Here is a 13461-nt window from a genome sequence, read left to right as displayed (position 1 = left end):
TGACCCCTGGGAAGCTCGCTGTTGGTAGATGCCACTGGCATCCTCTCCTTTGCGCTTATTTTTTTAAATGGCACTAAGAAATAAAGTGGCACTATTCACAGCAGAATTAAATGTATAAAATACCAACTTTCCATCTTCTGCTTAAAAAAAAAAAAAAAAAAGCCTTGGCTGGGGTGTAGCTCCAGGGTAGAGCAGTTGCCTAGCATGTGTGAGGCACTGGGTTTGATCCCCAGCACAGAGAGGGGGGACAAAAAGAGCTTGATAAACACTTAACTCACATTCCTATGACTTAACATTCTCTACCACACATCCCTGTGACTCAGCTGTTTGGTGTTCTGTCCAGATAAGTCTGTCTTGCTTCTACAACAGTGTTTTCCAGTGTGAGCCGGCTCCCTGGCTCTTTAATTTCTCACAAAATTAACCAATTTGGGTCTTTGTGACAGTACTTCCTGACAAAAGCAGGCCCTCAAAAAGTGTTCTCTTTTCACCAGAAGAAACCTAGAAAAAGATGTGGGACACAACAAAGGAGTAGAGAGAGGCAGAGACAATAGTGTGAACTTGTAAAATAAGGAAGACAGACACATTAGCTTTGAAGCAGTGACAGCTGGCTTTGTGACAGATATCAGGCACAAAGGGACCTGCTTTCTTTCAGAAGGGCCACACTGGGCTAAATGCTTTACTGTCACTATCTTGCTTTTTTTTTTTTTTTTTTTTTTTTTTGTATTGAGGTTTGAACCCAAGGGTGTTCTACCACTGAGCTATATCCCTAGTCCTTTTTATTTTGAGATAAGGTCTTGCTAAGTTGCTGAGGCTGGCCTCAAACTTTTGATCCTAGTAGTTAGGATTATAGGTGTGGGTCACCCAGCTGGCCCAGCTCTTCTCAACACTGTGCATTTTCATTTTCATTTTTTTTTTTTTTTTTTTTTTTTTTTTTTTTTGCACTGAGCCCTGCAAATTATGTAGCTGGTCTTGACTTTGGGGGTAGAGGTAGTAACAATTTGCAAAACTCTTTTGGTGCCTGCGCAAGGGCTCTTTTTAAGTTCTCAGGGGTGAACTGGAGCTAACACCTAAGACCTTCTTTAATTATTCCAACAAGCCTTGGGAGGTGTGTTCCCCCCAATTCCATGCTAAGCTTAAGTAGCCAGTAAGTTCCATCCTGAGAGTATGGAGAAGGAAAAGGGTTTTGGGTTTGGAGCATTTAATGACTGCATCACTGGTACTCAATTCTTCTCAATTACCCAAAGTATCTGTGCCTAACCCCTTCTAGCCCATTTAAGGAAAAGCAAATCCCAGACTCTGTCACATGGTTTGAAGGAGTCCCCCCAGTCCAGGTAATTGCACCCCTGCTCTGGAAGCTGTCTTTCCCCACCCTGCTCCCAGCTGGGCAGCAGACTTTCAACCAGAACTCAGGAGTTGTACAAAAAGAGGCCAAAGAACAGCCGGGTAAGGAAAAGCCCAGACCAAGTCAGTCTGGAGAAGGCACACAGCTGGCTTACAGGAAAGGCCAGGGCAGATTCGGCTTACAAGAGGGCAATGACAAGGACAGAGATAATGGTGGCAGGGTTCCTGGAAGACCCCCACTTTGTGATATCAGAAGCACCCACCCACAAGCCCACACCCTTCGTCTTTGCAATAGATATCCATTTTATTAATGAAACCTGAAGTTTGGTTCTTGTTATTTGTAAGGGAAAGGATGATGAGAGAGTTCCGATAGAGTGTAACGCTAGACAAATGGAATAGTCTGGAGGGTTCTGTCACAGTGGTGGTTCCACTTCACACAATCAATTACCTCTGCCTCCTTTCCTAGAAGCACAGGCCCTTGTCAATCGCCAGGTCACCTGTTTGGAGGGAAATCTGTCCATTGGTAATAAGCAGCACTGAGTCAAGGTTGAACAAAGAAAAAACAAACAAACAAACAAACAAAAACCAAACCAAGATGACTAACCTCCAGCAGATCAAAGAATATTGAGGTCAAAGTCAAAGGCTTCTGGGAAATACCCCGCCAGGTAATACTCCAGGTGGGAAGGGGCAGCTCTCCAAAGACTCCCACTCTTTTCTCCAGTTCTCACCTCTCCCTAAAATTTGCTCCCTGCTGTTGTTCAACCATCAACTCCTCTTTAAAATTCCGGTCTCCCTGATGTGTGCTATCACCTAGCACAGCTAACCCAGACTCTGAAGCCTTTTACTTCTTTCTCTACTGTCCGTCATGAACTCAGGTTCCTCACCCAAGAACTCCCTGAAGTTAGTGAAGCGCTGGGCAGATTCCTACTCCCACATCCCTTCTTCTCCGATCCTGGCTGCTCTCTGTGAGTCTGAGTTCTGTAGCCATTGACCTGTTTTGATTTTTAGTTTGGAGTTCCACGAACCAACCATCCCCGGGGGACTTTTTTGTCTGGGGCTCCTCCAAACCCCCTCAACACGGCTTCCCCATGTGAAGGCACACTGGTGGCCCAGGGCCAGACATCTTGGCATTCCCAAGGAATAAACCGCCTTTTCAGGTGTGGCCTATTTGCTCCTCCATCCAAGTACTTCTCCAATGACTCATCGGGGGCAGCCCTTACCCCAGCAGTGGAGGAGGGGAAGGCACCTGAGCTTTCCCAGGTGCCTCCTGTTTGCCCGGTGCCTGGGAGGGTGGCACAGATGCTTCTCAGGTGTTCTCCTATCCTCACAACTTCCCCGGCGGTGAGGCAGCACAACCCCGCCCTGCCTATAAGGAAACAGGTGAAGGAATGTTCCCAAAGCCAAGCCTGTAATAAGAAGTACTGGCATTGCAATCTACCCCCTGCCAAATGAGAACGCGCTTGTGTCTTTCATGACATCAAGTTCAGGTGAGCTCAGACACATAGGGTGTTCTCCAGACATCCTTCCAACCAGGAAACAGCCAGTGGTAAGGTGAGGGAACAGGTGGGTGCTCCCTCAGGGGACAGCTGGTTTGAAGGATGAATTGTAACCAGAGGGTTGAAAAATGCAGGGAAGGGTGTTCCAGACAGGTGGAACAGCATGAGCAAAGCACCAAGGCTAGGCTGGGAGCTACGAGACTTTTCCCACAACAAAGAAGGTGGCAGGGAAGAGGGGAAAAGGTATGTAGGGTTCAGGTCTGATAGTGACAGTTCATGTGGCCATGAAAGGGAGCCATAGGAGGCCCCAAGGAGGGAAGCAAAAAGGATAGGGCTCCATCTTACTTAGAGTCTCTGGGTCCTGAGGTTTTAAGGGAAGCAAGATGAGTCAGGGAGTCAGATGAGGGGACTAAGGAGGCTGAGAAGGCAGAGAAATCTGCCCAGAGAGGTGGTCTGCAGAACCACCCACACAAAGCCACAGGATCACTGTATCTCAACTATACTGAACCCCCCCCCCCACACACACACACACACACACACTTAGGGCCACTCTCAGGCTGCAAAAGAATCATCTGATAGGCCACTGAAAGAGAGAGCCAAAGAAAGGCAGAGCCCCTGTCTGCACTTCCTGGTCTTTCTCTGTCTGAGGGTCACTCTGGAGCAGAGGGTGATGATAAATGGATTCAAACCCTAATAGTCTGGTGACTTTGGGCAACTCAGTGACCTCTTGTTCAGTCTTCTCATCTGTAAACTGAACCCTTGGGACAAGGAGACCTGCACCATCGCTCTACACAGGACAATCTGGTACCTACCCTAGGCACGTAAGCACAGGGACAGCTGGTTGAAGGGAAGTCAATTCTAACCCCCTGGATTGCTCAGCCTTGTGCAAGTTTAATTAGCACCCTTTCTCTTGGAGCATGGGGATGTGAGAAAATGCTACACTATCCTTAAGGGCCAGTGTTTCCTAACAATGCCCAGGTAACAGCTTTTAGTCCCCTTTATCTGGCCTCAGGTTGCACAAAGCCTGGTCCAGTCCCGAAGCTCCCAGCAGCCGGGCTCCACTGGCAGCACACACAGGCCTGGTTTCTGCACACCACTGGTCAGGAGGCCTCTTCCACCAAATGCTGTCCTCTCTCCCCTTTGCCTGTGGTGGCTGCAGAGCCCTAAGACTTCAGGAGCACTGTCTGTCCTCAGTCTCTCTTCTCACTCCACTCCCAGCCTCCATTCCCAACTCATCGCCTCCCAGATGGCTCTCCAGAGCAGCAGCCTCCCGACCAGCCCTGGTGTATGGAAGTCAGCAGCTTCTGTGGGCCTCCCGGCCTGCCCTTGTCTGCTCAGCACATCCCACCGCAGGAAGTCTTCACACTGCAGCCAGACAGGTCTCTTCAAAAAGAGTTCTCACCAAGTCATATCCCCCCCACTCTGCTTAATACTCTTTGATGGTTTTCCTTTGCTCCAGAAATAAAGGAAAAGATTTTCACATGGTTTATAAGGAATCCCCATCCCCCACTCCCATACTGACTGCTATCAACTCCAGGCTCTGCATGCCACAGGACCCTTGAAAATGCTGTTTGCTCTTTGTGGAAAACACACAGCACTCCACCCACCCCCCAACCCTCAGATCCCATCTCGGATTTCAGTTTCTCACAGCAGTCAGTCAAGGTCAGTTGTTTTTTTTTTCCTTTTTCTTGTCTTTCATTTCCTTCTCTTTCTACATACTTAACTTTGTTTGTAATTAAAAGATTATTTGATCAGTTGAGGCATGCCCGCTTTATTAGTCTGCAGAGTCTGTGGAAGCTGAGCTGTCTATTTTCACCCATCAATATATCCCCAACACAATGCTTTGCTCAGAATAGGCACCTGTGAAAGGGAGGAAGGAGGGAGGAAGGAGGGAGGGAGGAAGGAGGGAGGGAAAAGAGAGGGAGGGAAAAGGGAAGGAGGGAGGGAGGGAAAAGGGAGGGGAAAAGGGAGGGAGGGAGGAAGGAGGGTGGGAGGAAGAAGGGTGGGAGGAAGGAGGGTGGGAGGGAGGAAAAAATTGGGGAATAAAAGACAAAGAGAGAAAGCCCAGGGTCACAGATAAGTGTGATAAATGCTGAACAACTGGCTCTCTTAAGAGAAATGCAAAGCCTAGACTGTAGTTTGCCAATTTTCATGGTGTAAATACTCCCACTGTGGCCCATTGTAAGCTGCCAACTTGACAGAACTGGATGTGAAGTTGGACAGTGATGGGCAAGGTGGCTCAGAGTCAATGGCAGCCAAACTGGCTCCAGGACACCATTGGTCTGTGACAAGGCCAGAACTAACATTCAGAAAGTCCAACATGTTTTGAGATGACACCGACTTTTGAGTCTGTCCTATCTTTCATTAAAAAATAAATAAATAAATAAATTGCAACGTACAAAAAATGCTAATGACACACACACACACACACCACACACACACACCACACACACACACACACACACACACACACACAAAGACTTACAGAGAATTCTAACAATAACAAAACAACATAACAGTTCAGAACAAGAAGAGGAAGAAGGGAGACACACCACCCAGGAAGAGTGCTGTCCCCCAAGAGGAGGAGGACAGTTTTTCAGCTTCCAGTCTTTGCATTGATAAGAGTCACTGATTAATTAAGTGAATGTCTGCATGAAATGCTGGTTATCCTCTGACCTAGTATTTCCCTTTCAAGCCTAATCCTATTCTAATAGCTCTATAAAAGCAAAACAGATACTTGTAACACTAAAATAAACAGGAAATGAGATCATAAAAACACTAAAAGAAAACATGTTTTTTTCCCTCCCTAATATTTCAGCCATATCAAAGCACTAAATCTAACACAAAACCCAGAAACCATAAAAGAAAAACCCGACGTTTGCCCCTATCCAAACCCAATATTTATTTGAAGCTAGAGAAAAAGTGTTTTAAAGAAATCATAACAGATTCATTTACTCTAAGCATAAAGGGCTTCTATACATCAATAGGAAAATAATAACCCCCGCAACACACATACATTCAAAGGCAAAGACATGAAGAGACAATTCAAAGAATACACAAAGAGCTCAAAAGCTTGCAAAAAGATGGGTTAGCTCTCATACTAAAGTGCAAATTACAACAATAACCAGATTTAATTTCCACATATCAGACTAGGGATGAGCTAATGGTAGTTAGTGCAGTATTAGCAAAAGAGTTCAAGAAATTTTAGTAAGTTGACAACAATATCAAGCATTTAAAATCCTTTCAACATGGTACAGATTAATAGCAAACTACATTAAATGAACACATTGACTGAAAATGTAAAAAAAAAACAAAAAAAAGATGTGTGTGTGTGAGTGTGTATAAAGCATTTAAAAAGTAAAAACCAGTTATTAGGCTAGGATAATAGAATTGTGAGCTATTTTTAAAAATATTACAATTGCAATGATATTGTAAATTATTTTTAGTCTTAATTAAATTTTACTGATGTCACTTTAAATAACTTCTAAAAGAAGATACAAATTACTTCCCAGGATATTTAACAACTTTCAGGATAAAGGTCAGAAATCTTTTATGAAAAAAAAAAAATCAGAAGATTGGAGATGAACAACCAAACTAAACTTCAAAATTAGCAAAAAAAAAAAAAAAAAGGAACTTGGGAAGGTAGTTATCATTGGTTATCAGCAAAATTCTAAATATTATTCAAGAAAGTAGTGAGCATTAGAGGCCAATCAGAATTCACTCAGAACTATATTTTTTATTTAAAAATAATATTTTTAAATCTATGGAGTTTTTCTTTACTAAAATCTCAGAAGTATGAGAGTTTGAGTTGCATGTTGGGGTGGAAGAAGGAAGCCAAGTGAGATGAGCCAGACTCTCCTGTGCCCAGATCCCCACCACCTGCTTTCTGTGTAACCCTGAAGGATTTCATTCACTCCTTTTTTTTTCTTTTTTTCCAGGGCAGCGATAGTACCCAGGGAGGGTACCTGGGATTGAACTCGGGAACACTGGACCATTGAGCCACATCCCCAGCCCTATTTTGTATTTTACTTAGAGACAGGGTCTCACTGAGTTGCTTAACATCTCCCTTGCTGAGGCTGGCTTTGAACTTGCTGCCTTTGATCTTCCTGCCTCAGCTTCTTGAGTCGCTGGGATTACAGGTATGTGCCACCACACGTGGCCTGATAATACCTTTCAATGGAACTGGGAGATGAAATATGGAGAACTATGAAAGTCATAAAGAAGTTGAGTACATGGTTCCTGTGCAGAATACCTGGCCCATTCACACAAGAGTCCACTGAGGTATGAATCAGCAATACCCGTTGCATGTTAAGACTGGCCTTGGGTTATTTTTATTTTTACTGTTACTTTGTTTTGGTACCAGAGATTGAATCCAGGGGCACTTAACCACTGAGTCACATCCCCAGCCCTTTTTTAAATTGTATTTTATTTACAGACAGTCTCACTGAGTTGTTATGACCATGCTAAGTTGCTGAGGCTGGTTTTGAACTCAAAATCCTCCTGCCTCAGTTTCCCAACCTGCTGGGATTACAGGTGTGAGCCACCCTGGATTATTGTTATTCTTAATCAAAGGAAATAATGCATGTTAAAAATGTTTTAAATGTATAAAGGGCTGCACCAAAGAAAAGTGATGGCATTGTTGTTGTTGTTATTATTTTGAAAGCATTGCAGGTTCTATAATGGAAATTCTGGTATAGATAACAAATGCCAAGAACCAAGTCAAAAAATAAAAACAAAAAAATATCCTAACAGGGAAGAATCATTTACCCAAAACTATTAAGATGAAAACTAAGTCCTACACTCTGCTACACCAGCCTTGGCAAAGAAAGCCCTCATCTACGAGGTGTCTTGATGACTGTGTTCTTGAGATAATCAGAGTATGTTATGTCACTAAAAGCTTTCAAAGCTTTCATGCATCAAGTTTTTCATGCATCAAGTTTTTCATGCATCAAGTAGGTTCTGTTTGTAGAAGCCCAGCATCCATTTGTCACCTCTTTTGTGTAGGACACACAGGGCCTGCTGCGTCACATTCTGGTGCCATGCTTAAGAGACCCATGCCACGAGGAGCAATCAGCACAGATGAATCTGTCGTGTATAGAACAGCTAAAATAGGTGGACATTTTCAGCCAGAAAGAGACTATTGAAAATGCATTCTATTCAGTGGTTGAGGGGGAGGGGACAATCATTCCAAAGAGAGTTGTTATACAAAAAGAGAACCTAAAGTCTTATTCACTCTCTCTCACACACACAAACTGTTTCACAAGGAAGAACATCTACAGATGGGCTTGCCTAAGAACACAGCACTCCCTACCCATGAGTGGAAGTGTTCAAACCAAGGATGAACAAGTGCCTGTCAGAAGCAACTCAGAAGGGTAGAGAAGCTTATCAGACCCAAGATCCCTTTTACCTGTAACAACCTGGGACTCTATCTGGCTTGGTGGTTGAGTGTGTAGGCACCATGAAAGCTAATGAGAATGAAGGTGGGAACTGTACCTAGCACCTAGGGGCAGAATAGGGGGAACTGTAGAAAAGTACCTGCTGAAGGATCCATGCTGAGCGACAGAGGCATTGTCTGCAGCTTATTTGCAAGAGGAAGATCATGATATGGGGCAGGAAAAGAGGACAAATGGCAACTTTTGACCCTGAACTTTCATCCACTGACAGAAGATGAAACCTTCTTCTACTTCTGCTTCTACTTGGGCATGCAGGCACAAGACAACAGGCACCTGACCTCTAGAGTTCCCCCACTCCTCACAGTATCCATTCCACATTTGCACATCTGATACAGTATCTAAGTGTATACAGCCAGCAGAGAAAAAAGTCTATCTTAGTGCCAAAATGCACTTGAAAAGATCTTTAAAGCATTTGTTATAGAACACTGTAGAAGGACAGTCCTTTATTTAGATCGTATTGGCCTGTGAAAATCAATATGTCCTTTCTGGTCTTTACTGTATGAGAAAACATGCCTCTAATTATTGTTCCCAGGCCTTAGTGTTGCTCTGGTGGTGCCATGGAATTGCAACATGTCTTCAAGCACTCCCCCAGAAGCATGCCACATACATTAGTGCTACCTGTGACCCTCTTGAGTGCTAACTAAAACAAAACAAACAAACAAAAAAAAAAAAAAAAAAAAAAAACCACAGCTTTTAATACCTTCCAAAGTCTATTTTCAAGAAAGATTTGTTCTCTTTTCCCATCATGCCTGATAGAGTTTTGAATAGCTATCTCCTGGGGTTCCATAGCTAGGGGAAAGATACTCTTTCCCACCTTCTAACTTTGAAGTTCAACCTCTTTTTTGACCCCAACACAAAGCACTCTTCACACACACCCCTTTCATCCATTCTTCTTTCTCTGCTCTGGAAAAGCCTTCAAACATTTGAAAACATTTCCAAATCCTCATTCTGTCAGGCATACATGATGACTTAAATAGTCATTGTTCTGAAATATTCTGTGCTGTTAAGCAAAAAAGAAAAGAAATATTGCTTCCATGAAAGAGAATAAGTCACAAAAACACCTTTGGAAAGGAGAGACTTGGTAAGGTGGACGGGGAATGAGGGGATAGAGGTGAACCAACCTGGAAGGATCTTCCTAATTACCTTGCAGAGCAGTTGGGACAACTAAACCAGACAGTTCCCACAGGACAGAGCATTTCTGGCTAGGTAAGTACAAGATTAAAACAATAGTTATGATGATGTAAGAGTTTCATCTTACACATCCATGAAGCTACAACTGCTTACTAACACAGATTTACCAGGAGGCAAGTTGCACATTTCACTATCATAAACTGTCAAATTCCATTCTTGCACTTAGACTAAGCATCTAAAACTGCTCAGAACTGCCCAGAGGGCGGGAGCGGAAGGAATCTACATTTACTACTGCATTTATGGGGTAAAAAACACAAACTGTTTCACAAATTGCTTGACCGGATGGCATATGATGTCTCTTATACATTAAGAAAATCAAAAAATTATAGATGTCTAGGGTAACGATTGTCTAACACTGCCCACTCTTCATTTTGAGGCCCACACACCTCTCTCACAAAACATTCTTGCTGCATGCAATACCTCTGCAAGGGGAACCACTCAGACTCAGAGGACAAAGTGAGCTCACCAGGTCTCAATGCCTCAAAACAATGTAACTGCTGTGCAAGAATAATGGTGGCCCCAGAATATTCCCAGCATCCTTCCTATACTGATGTTTACTAAAGTCCTGAGAACATTTGAGAAAACATTTGAGAGAACACTGGTGTGGCAAAGTCTAAAATCCAACATCTTTGGAGAGGGCTGGACCACGGTGGGGATAATGGAGTGGGAGGGGGAGGAATTTTCAAAAGCTCTTTGCTTCTTTGGCTATAACTTCAGCTCTTCAGTTGCCTTTAGACTCTGTCCAAACCAAGCGTGGGATGGCTGAGGACTTAGAGAAAGAGAAATCTCTGAGAATTTTCATGGATAGATGTTTCTTTGTGGGAGACACAAGGACAACTACCCTGTGAAAAGAACAGAGCCCTGATCCTGGCTCCAACCAGCGACCTTGAAGGAGGCAAGTCCTCCAGGGCCGCCTGGTGACAGGTCAGCAGCCTCACCCTGGGGGTGGGCCATCTTTGCCTGAGTGAGGGTGACATCTAGCAAAGGGCAGCCGGGTAATGGAGGGGTTTTGGAGCGAGGGGATCTTTTTCCATAGGAGCATTGGACAGGGGTTGGGGTGCAGATTGATAAAGGCTGAGGTGCCCTTTTGGAGGCGGGACGCAGCGCAACCGCAGAAGGGGTAAAAAGCCCTAGCTTTGCACCTAATAAATGTCGTCTTTGGTGGATCTCAAAGAATTAAATCAGTAAGAATCCAGGTACACAGAGACCAGCACCACTTGGAGAACTTCTAGTCTCCCTCTGGCTTTGGTTTGAACCTTGATCTGCAGGGAGAGGGTCAGATGGGTAGGCTGGAGGCTACCCAGGGGGAAAAGAGCTCCTGAGAAGGACATGGGGACAGGGTGGTCGCGGCCCTTACCTTGCTGACCACATTCCGAATGAGGCCCGTGCGGATCCCATAGTCCCATTCGTGGCAATCGCAGTTGGAGGCGTTATCCCCCTTGTCCGGAGGGGACGGGAGAGGTGGCGTGTCGCCCCCATAAGTGCCGTTGTTGTTGCTTCGGTTGCCCGCGGCTCCCCAGGAGTCCGTGGAGAAGGGGGTGGTCGGGAGACTGGTCCAATTGCCCATATCGCCCCACCGGCCGCTGACTGTGTTCCCCGCCAGCTCGGAGCCTTTGCCGGCCCCGCGGCACCAGAAGTTGGGCTGGTCCAGGAGGAAGGAGTCCGAGAACTGACTGAAGCCGATGAATAGTGCTGGAATCCAGGTGAGCAGCACGAGGGTCTTCTGGTAGCCTCCGCCCAGACCCCCGAGGAAGGGCAGCACCGACCCGTCGTAGTCCAGCAACAGGAGGCTCGGGGCACCAGTCGCCGAGCAGCAGCTCGAGTGCGGGCCGCTGCCGCCGGGATGCAGCGGAGGCAGCGGCTGGATCTCCGCGCCGCCGCCCGGGCCCGCGCGTCCCCCGAGGGGCGCCGAGGCCGCCGCGTCCCCGGGCGGCAGGGAGCCGTTCTCCTCCGCCGGAGGCGGCTGCCGCCCGCACCCGCCACCCGCCGCCTCACGCCGCCGGTCTATAGCCATGGCCCGGGCCCGCGGCGCCCGAAGAGGCGCATAGAGCGCGGCGGAGCTCCGCGGGCGCCCCGGGCAGAGCGCGCCGGGCCGGGCGCCCGCAGCCGCCGCCGCCGAGCAGGGCCCGCGGCTCTCGAGAGGGCGCTCCGCGGCCCCGAGTGCGTCAGGTCGCCCCCATGTCACCCGCCGGACCCCGCGCCCCGGGCGCTGCGGCCCCGCTTGGGCGCCTGGCAGAGGCGGGCAGAGGCCGTCCGGGCCCTCAGCCGCCGCCGCTCATCGGTTCAGTGCCGCGGCCGAGCCCGCCGCTCTCTGCTGCTACACGCCGCCGCGGGAGGAGGAGGAGCCGGCGCCGCGCCCGACCCGCGCCCTTGTCGGCGGCTCCGGGCCTTGAGGGAGGCGGTGCGGGAGGCAGCCGCTATTCCCGGGCACCGCAATGTATTTATCAGACTTCGGGCGCCCCCGGAAGCCGCGAGCTCAGGACCCAGCCTGCGGAGCCGGCCGCGCTCTCCGGCTCCTGAAGCCGACCTCCCTCCTCCTCCTCCTCCTCCTCCTCCTCCTCCTCCTCCCCCTCCCGGCGCCGCGGCCCGCCCCCTCTCCCCCCGCCGAGGTGGAGGTAACCGCGGCACCTGCTGCGCCCGGCTCCTGCGCTCGAGCGCCCCCTCCAGTCGGGACGCGCAGCAGTAGCCGCTCGGGATCCACGGGAGGGGGGTGGGGGAAACCGGACACCCGGGGCCCGACTGGCCGCAGGATCCCCTGTCAGTCTCCCTTCCGCGCGGGTTGGGGGAGGGGGAGGGGGAGGGGGTGCAGATCAGGGACGCAGGCCGGCCAGGGGTCGCCGCCGAATCGGTGTGCGCCGACAGCGTCAAGACAGAGGGCTCTTAGAGGCTTGGCTCCCGCAGCCGCGCGGGTCCCCCACCCACCCCACACGCGTGGGATCTCCGTGACCTCTGTTTGCTCCAGAGGTGCCCGACTGCCCAGCCGCCGGTACCCCATTCCGGGTCTGAGGGTCACCGGCCTTCAAAACCACCCTGTGTGTGTTTTCCAGGCTCAAATAAGGGCAAGGAGGAGCATTTGCCAATTCCAGGTTGCCAGCACCCCGCAACGTCCGGTCACCCGCTAGGGACCGCAGCACCTAGTCCCAAATCTCCATTTCTCCCCCTACCCCAAAATGAATGCTATATAAGCACAAGGCTGTAGAAGGACATATCGCTAATACAAGTTATATATATACACATTTTAAACGTGAATGGCAAAGGCATTCCCCGCCCCCTCCCCAGGATCTTGAATTCACATTTGGAATGCCCTGTGCACAGGCGCACACATCTATACTCTCACACAAGACTAACCTCTCCCTCCTCTTCCCTGCTCCAGCGCCAACCTTGCCCAGCCAGCGCTATATAAATAACACCAGCCCTGCGGCAAACGTCTGTATTAGCATATTTCCTCCTGTACCCAGGGCCCCGACACCAATGAGAATTACAGGGTACCTTTCACACTAGTTTCCCCACTTGTTGGAGACATTTCATATTCTGAGGAGTTCATTAATGAAAATCTTAAATTGAGCAATCCATTTCTAGTCTTATTTGGGACAAATAAATAAAAGTAAAGAAATGTTTTTGCTTTCCAAAAGGACACCCGGTAAGCTACATATATTGTTTACTTTTGTATTTCCACTACTCGCTCAACTACGTGCTGTATAATTTAGGTATATGCTGCATAATTTTTAACCCGCAGTTCAATGTTACAGACAACATGTGTTTACTGCATGAAATTCTTGCACATGGAAGAACTGCTTCTGAAGACAGCCCTCAGGAGGCCAGGCTTGGGGAGACCAGACGGGGCTTTTGTGAATTTTCCTTAGTGGTTGGAAAGGAGAGATTAGACAACAACAGGCGGAAGGGACTTAATGGGTTGCAGAAGACTCCAAATCTTGTAGAAATGGGTCTGGAAACCTGCACATATTTGAAGAACTTTAGTG

General features: G+C 47.9%; 1 protein-coding gene across 3 annotated transcripts in view; it reads right to left on the bottom strand.

The window, feature by feature from the left end:
* Positions 1-12064, bottom strand: part of SLC22A23 (solute carrier family 22 member 23) — a 187925-nt gene extending 175861 nt beyond the window's left edge. For all 3 annotated transcript variants that reach the window (XR_014021915.1, XM_081293786.1, XM_081293787.1), the window contains exon 1: positions 10839-12064. Coding sequence is in view for 2 of the 3 variants with exons in the window: in XM_081293786.1 (XP_081149912.1) it covers positions 10839-11495 (657 nt within the window). In the remaining variant the exon portion in view is untranslated. The remainder of the gene's footprint in view (positions 1-10838) is intronic.
* Positions 12065-13461: the final 1397 nt, after the last annotated feature.

This window comes from Spermophilus citellus, assembly GCF_964194105.1.
Source record: "Spermophilus citellus genome assembly, chromosome: 5".
Taxonomy (NCBI): domain Eukaryota; kingdom Metazoa; phylum Chordata; class Mammalia; order Rodentia; family Sciuridae; genus Spermophilus; species Spermophilus citellus.
Note: the sequence above shows the minus strand (reverse complement) of the source record. Positions and strands in the feature narration are given on the sequence as shown.